The following is a 16275-nucleotide window of genomic DNA, read 5'->3' on the forward strand; positions in this document are numbered from 1 at the left end:
CCTCCAGATTTTCACAGCCTTACCTCCCTTCACATTGGGCATTTTTGAAAGGACATGTAGTCAAGAGAGCATGCTGCGATTCCCACAGCTTTACAAGATTACCCAGAATGCAGATTGCTTCAACACAAAGGTAAATATTACAGATCCCCTGCACTGCATAAAGTATACAAGAAAAGCTCCTAGATGCTAGGAATAAAAAATTCTATTTAGCCTGCATTACAAATTTTGGGTCAGCACTAGATATTCTCTTGGGTTCAGATCCGTTTGTTATGTGAACTTGATACTGTAAACTCGAATGTGCCACCATGTGCGTTTCTCCTACCTTCAAAAGGCAGACTGATTTGCACTTCAGTGAGATGAATCCAAATATGAATCAGCACACTGATTTAATTTTTATATGTGAACGAGCAAAATAACAATTGCAGAGAATTATAACTTATTTTGTAAAACTCCTTGTAACATTAAAAAATAACACAGCTCACCAGACTGTTGGCAAACTAAATTCAACTTTTCTGGCTAGCGTTCTCATTGAAACTAGTCAGACCTGTATTAAAGGAGAGAGCTGCTTCTTATTAGGTCTGGATTCTATACCAGATCTTGCCACAGATCATGTGCCTCTTTATTCCTTAGCTGAGCAGGAAGGTCAGGGCTTGACTTTTTTTATTCATTCTTGGGATGTGAGCGTTGCTGGCGAGGCCGGCATTTATTGCCCATCCCTAGTTGCCCTTGAGAAGGTGGTGGTGATCTACTTTCTTGAACCACTGCAGTCCGTGTGGTGAAGGTTCTCCCACAGTACTGTTAGGTAGGGAGTTCCAGGATTTTGACCCAGCAATGATGAAGGAATGGCAATATATTTCCAAGTCAGGATGGTGTGTGACTCAGAGGGGAACGTGCAGGTGGTGTTGTTCCCATGTACCTGCTGCCCTTGCCCTTCTAGTAGTAGGTTGTGGGTTTGGGAGGCGCTGACTAAGAAGCCTCGGTGAGTTGCTACAGTGTATCTTGTAGATGGTACACACTGCAGCCACGGTGCGCCGGTAGTGAAGGGAGTAAATGTTTATGGTAGTGGATGGAGTGCCAATCAAGCGGACTGCTTTGTCCTGGATGGTGTCGAGCTTCTTGAGTGTTGTTGGAGCTGAACACATCCAAGTGGAGAGAATTCCATCACACTCCTGAGTTCCACCTTATAGATGGTGGAAAGGCTTTGGGGAGTCGGGAGGTGAGTCACTTGCTGCAGAATATCCAGCCTCTGACCCGCTCTTGTGGACATAGTATTTATGCGGCTGGTCCAGTTAAGTTTCTGGTCAATGGTAACCCCCCAGGATGTTGATGGTGGGGGATTCGACGATGATAATGCTATTGAATGTCAAGGAGAGGTGGTTGGTCTCTCTCGTTTTGGAGATGGTCATTGCCTGGCACTTGTGTTGTGGTGCAAATGTTACTGGCCACTTATCAGCCCAAGCCTGGATGTTGTCCAGGTCTTGCTGCATGAGGAATTGTGAATGCAGCTGAACACTGTGCAATCATCAGCAAACAGATCCACTTCTGACCTTACGATGGAGGGACGGTCATTAATGAAGTAGCTGAAGATAGTTGGGCCTAGGACACTGCCCTGAGGAACTCCTGCAGCGATGTCCTGGGGCTGAGATAATTGGTCTCCAACAACCACAACCATCTTCCTTTGTGCTAGGTATGACTCCAACCACAGGAGAGTTTTCCCCCGATTCCTATTGACTTCAATTTTACGAGGGCTCCTTGGTGCCACGCTCGGTCAAATGCTGCCTTGATGTCAGGGATGTCACTCTTATCTCACCTCTGGAATTCAGCTCTCTTGTCCATGTTTGGACCAAGGCTGTAATGAGGTCTGCAGCCGAGTGGTTCCAGCGGAACCCAAACTGAGCATCGGTGAGCAGGTTATTGGTGAGTAAGTGCTGCTTGATACCACTATCATCGACACCTTCCTGATGATTGAGAGTAGGCTGATAGGCCGGTAATTGCTGGGTTGGATTTGTCCTGCTTTTTGTGGACAGGACATATCTGGGCAATTTTCCACTTTGTTGGGTAGATGCTAGTGTTGCAGCTGTACTGGAACAGCTTGGCTAGAGGTGTGGCTAGTTCTAGTTCGAGTGCACTCAAGGGACAGTAGTGAGAAAAATAGATAAACTAAAACAACTTGCATTTACGTAGCACTCCTCATGTGCAGGAAGACATCTCACAGTATTTACACTGAGGAAAAGGATAAGATGGCTTCGTACCTAGCTGGGACACAAGATCAGTCTTTAGAAGTTAGGAGGGGAAATAGTCACAAAGGGAGCGAACTCCCTTCCTAAGGTTAGAGCTGACTAGCTTTAAAGATTTTCCTAGTCCATTAAGTGAATTTAACCCGCTAGAACATGTGGCATGCTTTCTATTTTATAAGGAGCATTATGAAACAGATTGAAATTCATTGTCAGTTGTATTCTGCTCATTCCTTATATTGTATGTAAATTAAACCAATTTATTAGTTTACATTTGGTCTTGTCCCACTAGAGTGTTTATCAGTTCACCTTGAAGAAGATAGTAGAAATGCACAAAAGCACGTGTGAGATCACAGTATCCAGTACACGCGATATGGCAGAATCTGTGCTTATGGAAGAGACCGGTAACGCTGAACACAAACAAGTATTTAGTGCAGGCAATAAATTTGAAATAATTCTGTACAATATGTATTTCAGCCTTCTGATTTTACAGGTTTTATTTTTCCTGCATTAGTGTTAAATAAAGGATGGAATAAGCACCAAGCAAAATTAAAACAAAATATTTATAATTAGAAAAGTTTGAGTTTTGATCAGCAAAATAACTTTGGAAGGAATGAATGCAATACTTTAAACACTTATAACTGTCTCAATGAAGTATAACGCTTAAAACTTGCAAGGAGGAAAAACTGTGAAATTTTGCCTCAACTCCTCTCTCTTACCCCCACCTTGTCACATCACTGCAAAGGCAAATCAACCAAGCGCACCAGCCTAAGAATATAGTGCACAATATTCATTCCTGACTAGTTACATTTCACAATTGTCATGCCCATGGTCCCAATAGAATTGGAGCCTCTGTTTTCCATGGATTACTTCATCATCTATTGTTTTACTTAACCATAGAACCTTCAGTGCCTTACATAAACAGATATGCTTTGAACTCCCTTTTAAGATTTAATTGATGTGACATTAATTATGTCTGGTGGCAATCTATTCTATGTGTGTACTACTCCTTTCGGGGGGGTGGGGGTGGGGGGAGCGGAGAGAAAGCAATTCTTCTAATCTCTCGTCCTGATTGAGACTTGCTAACTTTGTATTCACATCCTCTCACACTGCCACCACAGTTCAATTTAAAGGATCTGCTTACAGTGGCATCTGACCAGCTTATTAATCATTCCTCAGTACTGCAAAATTCGATATAGTTAATCCACTGCAACAGTCATAGTCTATGTTCCCATAGTCCTTCAATAAATCCACTAGCCTTGTAGTACAGTCATTGTCCAATTATTCACTAATACTATGAATCACCACTTCACAGCCATGTTTTTGTAATATCCTCAGGCTTGTTGCACAGTTGCAGCTATTAATGTCTTTCAGTGGTATGTCTAATTAGGGTCAAAGTACTAAACTGGATCCACACTGCCTCAATACATACTCCTGATGTTCTTTATGTTTGTGTAATGTTTTACCACATGGAAATCCTCCAATCTGTATTCATTTCAAGCCTGCAAATTGAATTTTGCACTACAGTTTTTAAATTACGGCACAATCCCTTTTCCCCCCTGCCCCTATGTCTACATTATTCTCCTGAGACAGGACTGTCCAGCAGCAGACATCCACAAACACTGTCAATTCTGCTCTTTGGTTCACCCGGTTTGAATGGTGCAGGAAGGAGGACCGACCTGTCCAAATGTTATCACAATATGAGTCTTTGTAAATATTAAATATAGATTCCAAATTAACTCGCATCCTGGCATGCAAATGTATATAATAGCCAGAAAGAGACCTCTCATTAATTATCTTATTACACCTCTTCCAGCTAGTCCAAGAATATAGTCAATAAAATTCTTCTCGGATTTTGACTTTTTATTTACATTGAAATCTGTATCCATTGAGATTTGGCCAGCTAACATTTATAGCAGCCAATAACAATTACTGTTTATTTTGTTGGAGTGAAATTGTTACATAGTTTGGTTATTCAGAATTGGAATAATCTGCAGTGCTGTACAAATTGTAATCCTACTGACTGCTTCATATGGACACACATAAGTCAAGACACACATGTGAAAATCAAGGATCCTGTGCAGCCTCACCTCAGATAACAAAGAAAAGTAGATTTTCAACAAGGTAAAATGGTGGTATTGCACATTATGGCAGCAATATTCACCACACAGAGTGGAGAGAATCAGATTCGGTCCATTGCTCTGCTGAATTCCCCATCTCAACCATGGGAAGATTCCAGACAGCTAAGGAGCGGTGGGTGTAGCAAGGGAATGAGAATCAGCTGTCTCTACTGGGCCACTGTAGAAGATCTTCTGAGGCCTTTATATATGCTTATTGCCCAATGCAATCTCCACAAAGAATTGTAATTTGTTTGCGTTGTTTCATTAAAAAGTGTACTGCAGGGCCAGAAAATTTTTTTAAATATTAGTTCTGAGCCTTTAGAATCACAAAAATGGAAAAGGGAGAGAGGTGACTATATATTAAGTCTGAATAAAGGAAACAATTTTGTACGCTAGTAAAGTATGAAGATAAATATTTATGTGGCTATTTAAGAAAATAAAAGTTGAGATTTATTTTTATATTTAATGCTCCAGTCCTAAAAACAAGGAAAAGCAAAGGAAATTGCTCCTAAGCAAATTACGCTTGACTAGTTTAGAGGAGTATGTAGTCATGATATTGCGGAAACAATAAAGGGTGTTAATTTTCATGCTAAATGACTCGAGGTGACCTGGCATTCTTTGTGCACATGGAGAATGTGTGGTGGTTAAAAAGCTTAGTGACATGGCTGATCAATGACCCAGATAACCTGTGAGCAACTTTGCTTGTTGTGTCCTACGAGGGTCTTATTGTGGGACCCACGGTTCTCTGTTAATTATTGTGAACATAGTGTTATTATCTTACATGTGCGAATGAGGAGATTTTGTTTGTGTAAGCTATCAGTGCTTGTCACTATACTGTGCCATTTAAATGTAATTCTATTGCTTTCTGGTCCCAAGTCTGGGGTTTGTCCACAGGTCTGCTTCAGTTTTATTTGTTGGGTCCTTGTCCTGGAGGAGCGAGAGTGTTTTCTGTTTCCTTTTAATGTGCTATACACCGTCTGTTTGCTGTTTTCCACCTACTCCTGTTGAAGGCAATTTAACCCCGCATGAATGATACACCCCTTTCTCTTTTCCTGCCTTTTCTGTGTTTCCGACACTCCCCTCCCCCTCCTCCCCTGGGCTTCACGACTCCCATGACTGAGAGGCCACCACCAATGCTGCTCTTTCTCATTTCACTAATTTTCTCTTCTCTCTGTAGGGACACCCCTAAAGTCTGCTTTCCGTTTCCCTACACAGCGCAATTGTGATTGGGTCTCAGCAAAGTGGCCCATGAAGCTGCACTCTTCCATTCTTCCATAGTGTTTTGGTGCTCCAACATATTGCCACCACACTGCTTTCCCTTCTCTTAGCTTTGACTTAATCCATCACAAGGGCAGGAAAAGGTTGCAAAAATGTGTAAATAATATTTTCAGATGTCACAAAATAATGGACCAAAATTTACTGTAGCCGACAAATGAACGGCACCTGCCGTTTGTTAGACGTGCCCTTGCCTGTTTAATTTCCATGAGGCCTTGCACGGCAAGTCGCTGTAGGAGCAAGATGGAAACAGTGCGGTGCTCGCTATAGGGTATCTGGGACCTGTGTGAACAGGGTAAGCAACTGTGTGTCTCTTAACCAATCAGGTTGAGGATTGAACAGTGCACAGTCTGAACCTGGAAGTGTAAGTTAGAATAGTGAATTCAATGTCAAATCAGGTACAGAAAGCATAATGAAGAGAGGGTAAGAAAGATTGGATTAAGAGAGCAAAAAGAGACAGAAAGAAAAAGTTTTCTTTAAAAAAAATCTCCAACAGTTAACAGCTGAAGAAATTAAACTCCACTCCACAGTCCGGATTTTCGTGTTTAACCATGCATCTGCCCTGGAGTTGCTGTGCAAAAGCCCTTGGACTTCTGATAAAGCATGCTGTGATTGGATGGATCTGACCTGCATATGGCAACATGTGTGGTCAAGGGACAAGCCCCTTTATTTTCTGGGGTTTAATTTATGGGCCAGTCCCCCATTAATGCACTGTTTTCCATCATATTGTTATCTTGATTATAATGCATATGGCTCTTTAATTGCCTTTGAAAACTGACCCTCAAAAGAATAAAGCAGGAATCCGAGAACCCTGCACTTGCTGGTTATAAATCTTAATACAGATTTATGTGATATCTGACAGTGGCCACCCCAAGATTTTTAAATATTTTGAACTCAAAGCACTTTTAGAAAACTAGCAAAAGATGATCAGCAGCTTCAAAAAAGCTGACTCAGCTCCCAAAATGTTGGCAACTCAAAAACAACCCTGATTATAAGCCGATGACATGGAAAGCAAGTAGTTACACGGGCTTTATAAACCTACATTGTACCCAACATCCCATTACTTGTTTTGGAGCAATAAAAAAAATTGTACAAACATGAAAACCTGGAGGGAGGAATAAGTACATTGTTGGGGGCGGGGGGTAGCAGGGTTGGGCAAGTTACCCAGGAAAATTTTGAATTTTTACATTCTAAGCGTGTTTACACTTCACAATTGACAATTTTTTTTAAGTTACAGTTGGATTTTCAATCAGCTGATCAAGCCGTCCCTTTGCCAAAAGTTATCTCAACAGTCACTATTCCAGATCTAACCACCTCTCCCGAGTTCACAGAGACACTATACATCCTCTCCAGATCTAGTTCACAAAGACACTACCTGATCCAACTCCACACATTTTCATTGAGATACTCTCTCCTCCTCTAACCTAATCTGGGACAACTCCTCCAACCCACTTAAAGCTGGTACTCTTCTTCCAGCTCCCCATCAAGCTGCAACTGTCCCCCAACCCCATCCAAACTGCCACTCTCCAACCTCCCAGTTTATGCTGGCACTCCTCCCTTCTCAACCACGAAGCACCACTCCCAGCTCTGCCCCCTTCCCTCACCCTCACCTTCATGGTCATCTGATTCCCCTTTCTTTTCTCCAGTCATTCATTCCACCCCTTCTCCTCTCAGCCATGCCCCTACCTCACTGCTGTTGCTAATGTGTTCAGGTTACTGTATAATTTTGGCAGGAACTGTTGTCGTTGTGAAAATTTTGCCTACAGTATACGATGGTCAGCATCACTTGCATTAACAACAGCACTCGGACAGAGGTGGCACTGTGGGAAGAAGGACCAGTCCACGCTGAATTTTGTCAGCAAATGCTGACGTGCAGGCCGTGTCCTAAAACACTGTGTCAGTGCGAAATACTGCTGCTTAGCATGTATATATACATTAAAAAAACATTATTATACTCAATGTCTAGAGGGTAAAGGCATCATGTGGTGTAAGTCATATAGAATAGAAGGTCCCAGGTGCAATCCTTGGTCTGTGTTGAGTTACCTGATCTTAGCTGGAGCGACAGTTGTGTTGTTGCAATCTGCTTTGGTTCCCCTGGGTTGGGGGAGGGGGAAAGAATTAGCCAGTGTTCCTACTCCTTATGACTATCCAGTGACTTATGCGTATGTGGACATTGGTATTATCTGTGCTGCCTCCCAACTTCTACCCCCACAATGATCAAATAATTGTCTAGTGGAGAATAGCCACTTGGATGAGGTACTGGAAGGCTGTTGGCATTTGCAGAACCATATCCCAGCATGAATCAGGACCATCAGGAGAGAAGAAATAGCATAAGCAAATTTGATGTTATCATATTCCAATAGTTTAAAATTATGACTGTGCCGATGCTTGAACAGATGCTCATCAACCCAGCAAATAAAAGGATATCTGTAACCATCCATTCAGAAAGCATGTACGGTAATTTTAAATGTATTCAACATTTAACTTTAAAATATCTGGGCCAATGATTGTGAAACAATACTTTGGAGCAGTTAGTACAATGCAATCTGAGTTAGCAGAATCTTTGTTTTAATGCAATTTTTGGCTGGTCTCCAAAGAACACTGTAATGAAGGGGAACGTTATTCTGGAGAGACACGTTTAATGGTCATTCTCTAGAACTACTTGATCCCAGTGGTAACCAAGCTGTTGGAAAGGGTTGTACACATTCCAGCGTGATAATGACCTAAAACTCACATCAGTGTTTCTGGCTGGCTTCCTAAAAATGCACCGGGGTAGTGTACTGGAATGACTTGCCAGCTCCTGGAACTGTACCCAATAGAATGACTGTAGGACTATATGAAGGATTGTGTGAATGCCCAGAAGCCAACATCCCTTCAACAACTGTGGTTCATGATTGAAGTTGAATCCACAACAACTATACTAATCACCAATTGGTTCCATACCCAGGTGACCACAGACTGTAATCAAAGCCAGCAGTGGCAGTTCTGATTATTGGCTGCCCATAGATTGAAATTTGAAAGCTGCTACCTGCAAAAGCTCTTTCAAAAAGACGATTTCATTTTATACTGAGAACAAAATACAATGGAGCTGTTTAGGTCGCATTGTAAACTGCAAGACCATTTTATAAAGTGATCAGAAGTATAAGAATTTTGCACTAGTTTATTGTGTACTCTCTTGCCTTGTTTGCCCTCCCCAAATGCATTACGTCACACTTCTCTGGATTGAATTCCATTTGCCACTTTTCTGCCCACCTGATCAGTCCATTGATATCTTCCTGAGTCTACAGCTTTACTCCTCACTATCGACCACACGGCCAATTTTTGTATCATCTGCAAACTTTTTGATCAAGCCCCCCATATTCAAGTCCAAATCATTAATATATACCACAAAAGCAAAGGAGCCTTGCAGGACCCCACTGGAAACAGCCTTCCAGTCGCAAGAACACCCGTCAACCATTACCCTTTGCTTCCTGCCACTGAGCCAATTTTGGATCCAACTTGCCACTTTCCCTTGGATCCCATGGGCTTTTACTTTTTTGACTAGTCTGCCATGTGGGACTTTGTCAAAAGCCTTGCTAAAATCCATGTACACTACATCAAACATGTTACCCTCATCTACCTTCCTTGTTACCTCCTCAAAAAATTATTATTGAGGTGGACGTACATGCCATTTTTTAACATAAGAAAGCGTAGGCTTAGAGCGCGCTGGAACTTTAGCTATGCACTTGGCTTAAGGGGAAACTGGGAGGTCGGGGCATTGGGGTTTTGCATGCTGTAGAGCATACACGTGCTCATGTGTTCTGCTGGAAACCTGCACAAACATCATAATGTAGGGCGGACTGTGCACTAGGAATTGAACACGGTTTTTCTTTAATATTATAACTGGTTGCCTAGCTGAAGAACAAAAACTCTGGAAACAGAGTAGAGCACAAGGCCGAGGCCCCAGAGAGAAAGGAAGAGCCCAGTTTGAGGTGGGGTTGTTTTAGGTATCAGAATATGGCATGGGTAAGTTTTCAAACTTTTCCCCCACTGCATTGAATTTTTTGCGTTTACTATGTTAAAAACTATATTTTTCAGGATATTTAGTGAGGTAGGAAACCAGCTTGACCACTCAAATGAGTTTGAGCTATTTGTGTGCTTTAATTGTTTTTGTGGTGGTTGCTAGTTTATTGGTTAATCTTTTTTTAGCAAATGTAACATTTATAGCAAAATAAAATTTTTTTTTTAGAGATAGAGAAATTAATTTTATAGATTGTTCATTTTTAGTTAATGAAATATTTAAGCCACTCGCACCTTATGGGCGCATTGGACGCTTTTCTGCACCCAACAGATATTTCCCTCAGGCAAATGCTAGATGTAAAATTTGTAATGATAGAAAATATTACTGCCCATGCACATTTGTGATTCACTGTTCACAAATGAATGACAGGTAGATTTTAGTTAGTATGGAAGTTTCTCCTTAGCAGAAGCATCTTTGTGAGCATGACTTACAAATATCCTGAGCTGAAGTGCTTTAGATAAAATGTGAATTTACAAAACTGACTCTTTGAAAATGCATTTAGCCACAACCAGCTAAACTTGAGCAATGTTAGAACGTTTTGAAATGTTTCGTGAGTTGAAAATGTCACCGGTAGAGTTTAAACAAGTCCAACACATTTAGATTCTGTATGACTGGGTGTTTTGGGGGTGGGGTAGGATGGAAGTCATGCGTTTAGCTGGCTCCTGACTCTAGAAATGTGTTTTCCCCATAGGTATTCTGGGGTCACTGCATAAATGCCTTGGTCCATTCCATCATTCTCTTCTGGTTTCCACTAAAGGCACTTGAACAAGGTAAATGCTCCATTATTATTAATGTAACTGGAGAACACATGTTTTCTTTCACATCTGCTTGTTTAGAAAGGATATCACTTTTCATTGGTCTACAGAGGCTGTATTACTAATTTACTTTCTAAAAATAAAGTAAAGTGATATTTACTTATCACAGTCTACCTTTTAAAAGCTTTGATAATTTAAAACATGTATGAAAAGTATGTGACAGAAACTGTTAAGAATTTGAACAAAAGTGAGGGGTATTTTCCTGCTTACAGTCATTTAAGATTGTTATATACATTTTGTAAGGGCATTGCAGTATATTTACCTCAGTTCTGTCATGCAAGCTAGCGAAATATCATTTCCGTCCCCCTCCCACCAATTCCTTCCCTTATTCTGAAGGTGTTGACTCCTTGCTGTGATACAGTTGTACAAGTATCAGTCACCCTCTAGTACATTGGCCAAGTTGATCACTGCTCTGATTCAACAGTAATATTCATTTGTGAATATTGATGTTGAATTTTGGTAAATTATTCAATCATTGTAAGATTGCAAGGGCACGTTACTGTTCTGACCCCATCCTCATCTGATGTCCCCACATAGCAGGTGTTGCTAAATAGCAATCAGACACAAGAAAATTGGTGAAGTACTTTTGGTTTTTCCTCCCCTTCTCAAACCGAGGAGTACTGAGGCCAGTTGCTGTGCCCTATTACTGCACTGACTGAAATCAGTTAACTCAGCACTTTATGGCTACTCAATCGCACAAATTGCTCGTTAAGCCATTCGGAGTGCAAAATGTTATTTTTTGCCAAATTTGATGTTTTACTAGTCTGCTTCTCGCCCCCTCTACTATATGAGTATGTTTGGAATAGTGTGGTTAAAATATATTTTTTAAACTTGTCATTTGTGGAAATAAGCCCAGACTCTAGCACTGATCACTACTCTAATTCCCTAACTTTGTTGTATTTCTATCAAGTGAATGTAAAACAAATTTACTTAAACTTTTTGTTTGTTTTAAAATACAATATTGAGAAATATTTCCAATTTTTTTTTTTGAAAATGGAAAATTTCCAACTGCATTTGTGATGCTGTGGCTAGCACTAACTTTGAGTTTGGCTTCGCGTAGTGCTGTACTTGCCATCTGTAACTTGCAGTGCTGTCTATGTATGCCAAGATTATTTTATGTTCAGTTCTAAATTCAGTTTTTATTAACTCCCTCTTAACCACACCTCTCTTCATAGTTCCTTGCTTTGCATTGTTTTGCTTCACGACTATTTACGTTGAAGAGTACAAGTAGAACTATGGATTCTGATGCTTGGTATGCTTCTTGTGTTAGTACCCAGGAAGTGTGTAACCATATGACAGCAGATAATGGAGAACCAAACATCCCTCTCTCTTCCATCCTCCTCCCCAGCACCACTACCATTTTAAAATTGGGAAGCTTCTGTTAGCATTCAGGTTAACAATTAACAAAGTCACCGAGAGTTCAACTAATATACCAAGAAGACGTGGAATTGTTAGCTCGACCTAGCATTCAACACAACAAGCTGCTAAAATCTTGCACTAACATAATGAGTCAACATTTGCTAAACTGTACAGGTGTATACAATATTACAGTGATGGACAGTATCTCCTTACAGTATCTATTCTCAGAAGCACTTCTGGTAATCAACATGTGTATTTGAAAAACAAATCTAGGAGGGACTGGGTGGTGTAGAGGGTTAGAATACTCTGATTTCTCCTTTGGGACATAGATTTGAATTCAACCCAAACTGGAGTGATGAAAGTCTTCAGTCTTTGAATACGGTAAGTGAAATGAGTTTGGACAGTTTCAACTCCCAGTGGATGTGAATACACTGCACAAAACTGCTAATAATTCAGCACTAAATTGGCAGTCTCACTCCAATAGGTCATAAGAATAGCTAATGTGGGAAATGGAAATGTCACTCTGGCGCAGTAAGTGTTGCCCTTCTGAGACTGAGGTTAAAGCATGTTATTGGGAGAGAGTAGAGGAAGCTCTAGTTACATCTAACTTATGCAGTACCTGACCTAGAGGTGTTTTATGCTGAAACTAGGTGCAAGAAGCCAGAAAATATATTCCATTTCCGAGCAATGACATCTTTCACCTTAATTAACACAAATTCACTTCAGAGTTAGAAAAAATTACAAATCCAGAGCAAAGAATGTGGTTTATATGAAAGATTTATTTAACGGCGTTTTACTTATTAGTTTGTAACCCATAAGAACAAGCCTCTCCATTTACGTGTGTGTGTGTGTGTGTGTGTGTGTGTGTGTGTGTGTGTGTGTAAATCTCAGTTGTAACTTGACATCTCAGAGCTCATTACACTTCTAGCTAGTAAGTGGCATGACAGCCTTCTCCAGAAGTCAAACCTGCAGGCTGCAGTAATGGAGCCAGGCAGTATCACCCCTCTGCCTTACATGAGCAGTTTATTAAAATTGGAATAAAGTAGGCATTTTTTATTAATGTACCTATTTTCAGTGGGAAGGGAGGGAAAGCAACAATCTGCAAATGTATGTACTGAGTGAAATATTCTATTGCTGAATTTCATAATCTTATTAACTCTTTCTACTCCAAGCATTTTGCTACCATTTTTACTCTGGACACCATTCATTGTAGAAACTTGGACTCCTCCGATTGTACTTCTATAAATTTCGACTTTAAATTGATCTAAAAAAATCAAAGTAACATTTTTCTGATTTATATATGCTTTTGCCCCTCTTCAAAAATAAAAGCCCTGTGAGCGTATAACTGAGCTGACTCGCAGTAGTTTTTAATTGGGTGACTAGTATCTTGTATAATATAATAGTAATAAGCCTCATTTGAAAAGATATCTTTACATCTTACACTTGCTGCCGTACCAATCTCATTTTGAATTATGAAGAGATTAGAAAATCTGTACTGGAATAGGGCACACAGAGCAAGTTAATACTATCTTTAATGACGCCAATGGTACCAACTTCGCATGTGGCCTTGGCTGCCCACGTTTATTGTTGACATTTCCCAGATACTGCCTGTTTCAACAGATTCTGCAAAAACTGCCTTTTAACCACAAAACGGATTCTTTAATACAATCTTTCCTTCTCGTATTCCTAATACTTTCCCCACTCTTATAACCAGGTGTTTGTTGTGTTCTACTTCCTTTCTCTGTGCTTTGACCTGGTGCAACCTCTGTGATAGGAGCCGGACTGGGAGCTTGCGGCTGGCTTATGGGCTTTTGAACTGCATGAACTTGAGACTCAGAAGTCCCAGCATCAGGTTGTGGTCCCTCTTTGGAGGCGGGGTGGGTGGTTCCTTCATGAGCTCAGCAGCAGTCAAGTGAAGGGCGGCGATGGACTCGATGGCAGTGTTGCTCAGAGAGAATGTGAAATCCACTAACAGAAGTCCTGTCTCGTCCCTGGTGCTGGCCTCAATGCCACCATGTGAGTACTCACCTAACAGCATTGGTGACACTAATGAAGCTGTGATCATTTTTTCAATTCTTCATTTAGGTGTTCCATAGAAAAGGACGCATTACAGGCCAATGCCTGGATTACGGCAGACGGAGCATATATGCAAGATATCCAGACTGACATTGTGGCATTTTTTATCGGGGGCTGTACCAAAGACTGACCAAAGGCTGTCACTTATTCCAAGCAGTCTGAAAGTCCTGCATTCCTTGCAGTAGAATCTGTCACATGTAGCTAATAAACTCCTCTTTAGTAGCAGCCATGTGTCAGAGACTGTCAGGTACATCCCCCAAAGACTGCAGCAATCTCTCGAGCTCTGAGATCATTTGGTAAATTAGGAGCAGCTGCTGGGAGAAGGGGACTCTCATCCCTCATACCCCAACAAAATGCCTCATCTTCCTCACCCACCTTCTTCCTGCTTACATGTGGCAAGTGGTTCACCCTTGGTGCCCCTGTACTTCCTTATCTAAATATCCCAGGGTGGGTGATCAGAGCTGGTGCTCGGCAGTTCGGAAGGGTGTGATGGGGAGGGCTGGTGATCTGTTTGTACTGCATCATCTTTTTAGGCCCAGCTTTGGTTCTTCATCAGGACCTGAGAAAACACAATACAAGAAAAACATTCAAGAATGATAGCCTGATGGCATCAGTGGACTTATGGATGATCACAAGAATGAAACTTTCAATTTCTTTATTTCAAGGATGCTTCTTTGGATCCTGAACATCCAACAAAGCCTCCTGTCTCATCATTCCCTGCTCCAGGTGTCAGCTCTAGATGCTTATAAACCTCTCCTCAAAGGGAAGCTTCTTGAATTGTGGCCATCCTTCACCATTGACGGAGCACTGCCTTTGATTGTGGGTTACTATCTCCTGCAATCCTAACAACATTAAACCCTTTGGAGTTAGACACTTGGGGCCAACACTCTCCTGCTTTTCAATACTAATCGTAGGCATACGAGGAGATGAAGGTGAGTAACAAAACCTATAATTCTGCTGGTGTTATCTGGTATCATCACTGAAAGTTGTGTGCATTCTGCTGCAAGCTTCTCTTGACAAAATTTGTTGGGGGTGAGGGGTTTTTGGTACAGATGACGTGTCTGAGGGTACTTGGTTCAAATGGTTGCTCTGCATAGTGATATCAACATAAAGCAGATCAGAAATCCACTTTTACCTTGTCCCTTCTGATCAGCTGGCTGAACTTTTTATGGTATTGTAGCCATAGCCTTCATATGGTTGTTGCCATATTGATGGCCTCAGCCATCTCCTGCCAAGCTTAACTGCCGTGTGTTTTATTTATCTTCCTCTTGGATGGTGGATACTAGACTTCCTTCCTCCTTCCAACTCCAGGCTCTCATAATTGAAGGAGGAGCCGAATGTAAGAGTCCAGTATACAGGGCATTCTTCCCAGCAGGTCAAAATACTTATAACTGGCACAGTCAAAAAAACTCACCACAAGCATCCAAAAGCAAAAACTTCTCCAAAGCTCCAGCAATGTACTCAAGAAAGCAACCTCATAGCAAGCATTTTAAGGCCTGACACTGCCTCTTAATTTCCTGCATATCTGGCAGCACCCAATCAAGAGGCCCAGATAGCACCATTGCAGTGCTATCTCCATGCACATGAGGGTAAACATGAAATTTGGGTGCTATCATATTTTTCCAGGTGAAGTGCACTGGAAGTGTACTTTACCTGTTTTGCCCCGCTACTATCACTCCCCAGGAAAATCCACCCTTATATCTGTTTTCCCTGGGCACCTAATGGCAGAATATGTGTTTATTTTACCTGGAGATAATGTTGGACCGATTGGTTGAGAGAATCCCTGATAGTACACTTATCATATGGAATCTATTTTCCCTATTTCTATAGTATCTGTATTCTCTGGCAAGTCAGAGAGTCTCTATTTGCTGGCAATATTAGAGATTTGGCTTTATGAATACTTGGCTCTGAAGCCCAAAAACAATAAAGCTTGTCCATAGTGGGAAGGGGGATACTTTGTCTTTTTTTGGTATCTGCAAAGGTTTGCGAGTACCATGTGTTTCTTAACTTCTGTATTTCACAGGCTTATTTTAATGTTTATGTCTGATTCATTCTGTCTGGAGTGATGATGTCCTTCAATGACATCTGTTTTCCTTGGAGATTTAAGGAGCTAAAGAAGAGATCTTCTTTGAAGATCCAGGGAATTATGCATCCAAGGTATTCATTTCTCTAGAGGTTTAGAGGGCTATCTGTCAAATACATCAATTCTCCTCGAGCTCTAGAGGACTATCCCTCAAATGGATCCGTTTCCCTAGAAGTATAGATGGTACTCAAGGTATTTTTTCCCCTGGAGGTCCAGGAAGATTCTCCCTAGTTGGCCTGTCACACATCATTAA

General features: G+C 41.1%; 1 protein-coding gene across 3 annotated transcripts in view; it reads left to right on the forward strand.

Annotated features, from left to right (window-relative positions):
* The window catches only part of atp8a2 (ATPase phospholipid transporting 8A2), a 450298-nt gene that overhangs the window by 362874 nt on the left and 71149 nt on the right, over positions 1–16275 (forward strand). For 2 of the 3 annotated variants that reach the window (XM_067986025.1, XM_067986027.1), the window contains exons 29-30: positions 8–130; positions 10381–10459. In XM_067986025.1, coding sequence (XP_067842126.1) covers positions 8–130; positions 10381–10459 — 202 coding nt within the window. Of the gene's footprint in view, positions 1–7; positions 131–10380; positions 10460–14604; positions 14740–16275 lie in introns of those variants that run through there. The other variant, XM_067986028.1, reaches the window with a different exon arrangement.

The sequence above is a fragment of the Heptranchias perlo genome, chromosome 6 (assembly GCF_035084215.1).
Source record: "Heptranchias perlo isolate sHepPer1 chromosome 6, sHepPer1.hap1, whole genome shotgun sequence".
Taxonomy (NCBI): Eukaryota; Metazoa; Chordata; class Chondrichthyes; order Hexanchiformes; family Hexanchidae; genus Heptranchias; species Heptranchias perlo.